Source organism: Terrapene carolina, unplaced genomic scaffold (genome assembly GCF_002925995.2).
Source record: "Terrapene carolina triunguis isolate 2854851 unplaced genomic scaffold, T_m_triunguis-2.0 Scaffold12004, whole genome shotgun sequence".
Lineage (NCBI taxonomy): Eukaryota > Metazoa > Chordata > Testudines > Emydidae > Terrapene > Terrapene triunguis.
Window position 1 is genome coordinate 1 of NW_020676355.1, and position 3,282 is coordinate 3,282.

Below are 3,282 nucleotides of genomic sequence, written 5' to 3' on the forward strand. Positions count from 1 at the left end.
TGTATGAACAGATTTGTGTTTTTCTATCTTGTCTGATTTAACAGACAAAGCAATTACAAGTACAGACAACTATGTGAACTTCTCTAGCAGTTGGCCACTTAGGCTGAATTTCAAAGCCAATTAATGGAGCTGGAAACCCAAATTGTGCACCTAACTCCCTTTGGCAGTTTGGAAAATTTATTCTTAATCTGTAGCCAGTGAAAACTTCTCTCGGTGCTGCCCCTGGGAGTTTTTGCACTGCTGCAAGTGGATTTTGTCTCATTGTTTCTCTGGCACAGTGATACAGGGCCGTGTCTTCAGGTTGCTCATCTGATAATACAGCCGGTGGTTGGGATTGGCCATTTGCCGAGTCTGCGCAGTATATTTCACTTGAATAATACTTAATGTCAGGTAACCACTGCAGCCCCTTCCCCGGAGCCTGAGGTACCAATTTCATCCAGTAGCGGATGAACCTGAACCCAGATGCTTTGCAGGAGAGTTATAATGTCTCTCCTGGGGTTTTCTTCAAGTCCTTCACCAGCTCTGCAGGACACTGGACACCTGCAAACACAAAACATGCAAGTAATGTACCCAATACATACCCAAAATAAATCTATTTGGCCTGAGGTTGGGTTTGTGAGGACCAGGATGTGAGCTAGAAGGCCATGAAGGGTGGAAGGCTCGTTTAAGTGGCACATGTGCTCCTAGAGAGAGAAGCCTAGAGGCCCTTTACACTCACAAGGCCAGTGAAGCCCAGGGAGGTGGGGAAGGACTTTTGGTTCAGAGCTACCTCCTGGAATAGGACTGAACAGCTGTGGGACTTGGGCTGAGACCCAGGAGGGCCAGTGGGAGAACCTGGAGAAGACACTGGCTGGGACTAGCCCTTGTGGCTGAGAAATGGCCACCAGAGGGATGGGAGAGAAGTCCCCTGTAACTCCCCATCTGGGCAGGTGGGGCTGCCCTAGAGGTAAGGATGCATGTGTAGAGGAGACCTAGGGGCTTGATAGGGGGATCTGCAAAAGAAAATGCACTGAGTGAGGCACTGTCTGACCTACCCACTAGGAGATGCTGAGGAGGGCTTGGGTCCTAAGTCCCACCTGTTAAAAGGAGTTAGGTGCCTAACTCCAGTTGGAATTCACAGCCCTGGAGTTAGGTGCCTCAGCTGTTACTTAACTCTCCCTTCTCCACAACCCCTTGTGCCAGAGAAGGATTTGTTGGTGCTTCTCTTAGCTTTAGCCTAGTGGTTAGAGCACTTGCCTAGGACATGGTAAAACCAGTTAAATTCCCTCACCTACCCCACCTGATTTGGGACCGGGATTTGAGCCCACATCTACCAGTGTCAGGGGAGGGTGACATTGGGGTGCAGACACCCTCATTCTCTTTCAGGCCTCATGAGGATTAAATGAGTCACAGTGGAACAGCTTCAACAGGAGAGATTGAAAGGCCCCTCCTCAAAATACCCCATACCTGGTGCTTAGGCCATTCACCCAGGACAGTTTTGCTGCAGTGACAGATGACTCTGTCACAGGAGCCTAATTCATATCTTGAGAAGTGACTTCGGAGCCAGAAAACAGTTATTTAGCATGAGGTTTAAGTGAGTGAGGAACCTAAGAAATTTGGGGGAAATTACCCACAATCTGTTTACATGGGCAAATGCTTTCTGGGGTGACTAAAGGCTCCAGTGTTTGCCGGAGACCGGGGTTCTCTCACGGAGGGTTTTTGAATGGCTGGAGATGTGTTTTGTGTCACTGTGTCCCTAGCACAGTAATACGTGGCCGTGTCATCGGCTCTCAGGCTGCCCAGCTGTAGATAGGCCGTGCTTATGGAGGTGTCCCTGGTCATGGTGAATCGCCCCTGGAAGGCCTGGGCATAGCTAGTGCCACCGCTACTGGGGGTGATATATCCTATCCACTCCAGTGCTTTCCCTGGAGCCTGCCGTACCCAGTGCATGTTATAGCTGGTAAAGGTGTAGCCGGAGGTTTTACATGTCACCTTCACAGACTCTCCAGGCTTCTTGATTTCTGCTCCAGACTGAGTCAGCTGGATCTGGGAGCTGACACCTGACAATAAACAACCATAAAAACACAGTTAATGCCATTCTTTTCCTCCTCTTCTCAGGTTTATCCAAGTCTTTCCTTTGCCCTCCTCACGGCAGTATCTGAACTGTTCGTATGTAACAATGAATTTATCCACACCGCACTGCTGGGAAGAGGGGAAGTACAGTTATCCCCAGTTTTCAGATGGGAAACTGAGGCACAAACTCAGCCTGAGATTTTTCAAGCTGTCCAAGGGATTTTGACAGCTAGTTCCCATTAAAAATAATGAAAATTGGGTATCAAAATCCTCTTGATGGCTTTAAAATTCCACCGTTGGGATTTGTTTAAAGCTCTAGGATTTTGAATCCAGAATTCCTTAATCCCTCTGCTACATCTTAGCCTTAAAACCATTTTCCCTATCCTAGCCCAGACGTCCTAACCAGACACCTGTAGGTTCATCCACTCACCTGAGAAAGCTGCCAAAAAGAAAAAGACCCCCAGACAGATCATTTTCATTCTCCGCAACAACCTGGTGGGCTGGAAAGCAGTAACCCTTCCTCTGCTGGCAGCTCTTCAGTGCGGGTCGCCTGCTCTCCTTTATCACTCAGTTTCCCTACTTCATTTGCATGTGGGTGTTGCTAAATCATTTGACTAAACCTCAGCTTTACAAATAAATGACCTCGGAGCTTAGAGGGACACAGTCATGGAGGATGCAGGAGCATATGAATGAAATTTAGGCGCCAATCTAGGAAAACACTAAATCACATTGACTCAATGGTACTTAAATACAGGGAAGTACCCAAAGGCAAGGGCAGCTCGTGAAGCCCTCTGCCCCTCCCTCCCCCAGGGGCCGCAGGGACATGGTGCCAGCTGCTTCTGGGAGCGGCGCGGGGCCAGAGGAGGCATGGCACCTGCCTTACCCCCACTGCCACCCCGGAGTCACTCCAGGTAAGCGGCACTGGGCCAGAGCCCTCACCCCTCCTGCACCCCAACCCCCTGCTCTGAGCCCCCTCATACACCCCGTGCCTCTTCTCTGCCCCAATCCCTTGCCCTGAGCCCCTTCCTGCACACTGCACACTGCACCCCCTCCCACACCCCACACTCCCTCCTGCACCCCAACCCCCTGCCCCGACCCTGCATGCAATTTCCCCACCCAGATGTGTTTTTGTTTAATTCACACCTTTGGAAACTAAAGCTTGAAATAGAACACTTGGACTAAAGGAGTGCACTCAGAGCCTGGCACGTCAACCTAGAAGGGTTAACAGCA

The 3,282-nt window shown here is 50.0% G+C and overlaps 1 gene segment (V, D, J or C); it reads right to left on the minus strand.

Moving 5' to 3' along the window:
• Positions 1–1,689: 1,689 nt before the first annotated feature.
• LOC112121973 lies at positions 1,690–2,491 on the minus strand (the record flags this gene model as incomplete). The annotated part of the segment is given in 2 exon segments: positions 1,690–2,039; positions 2,483–2,491. Coding segments are annotated over 2 exon segments (359 nt in total), but the record flags the coding sequence as incomplete, so codon positions are not given.
• Positions 2,492–3,282: the final 791 nt, after the last annotated feature.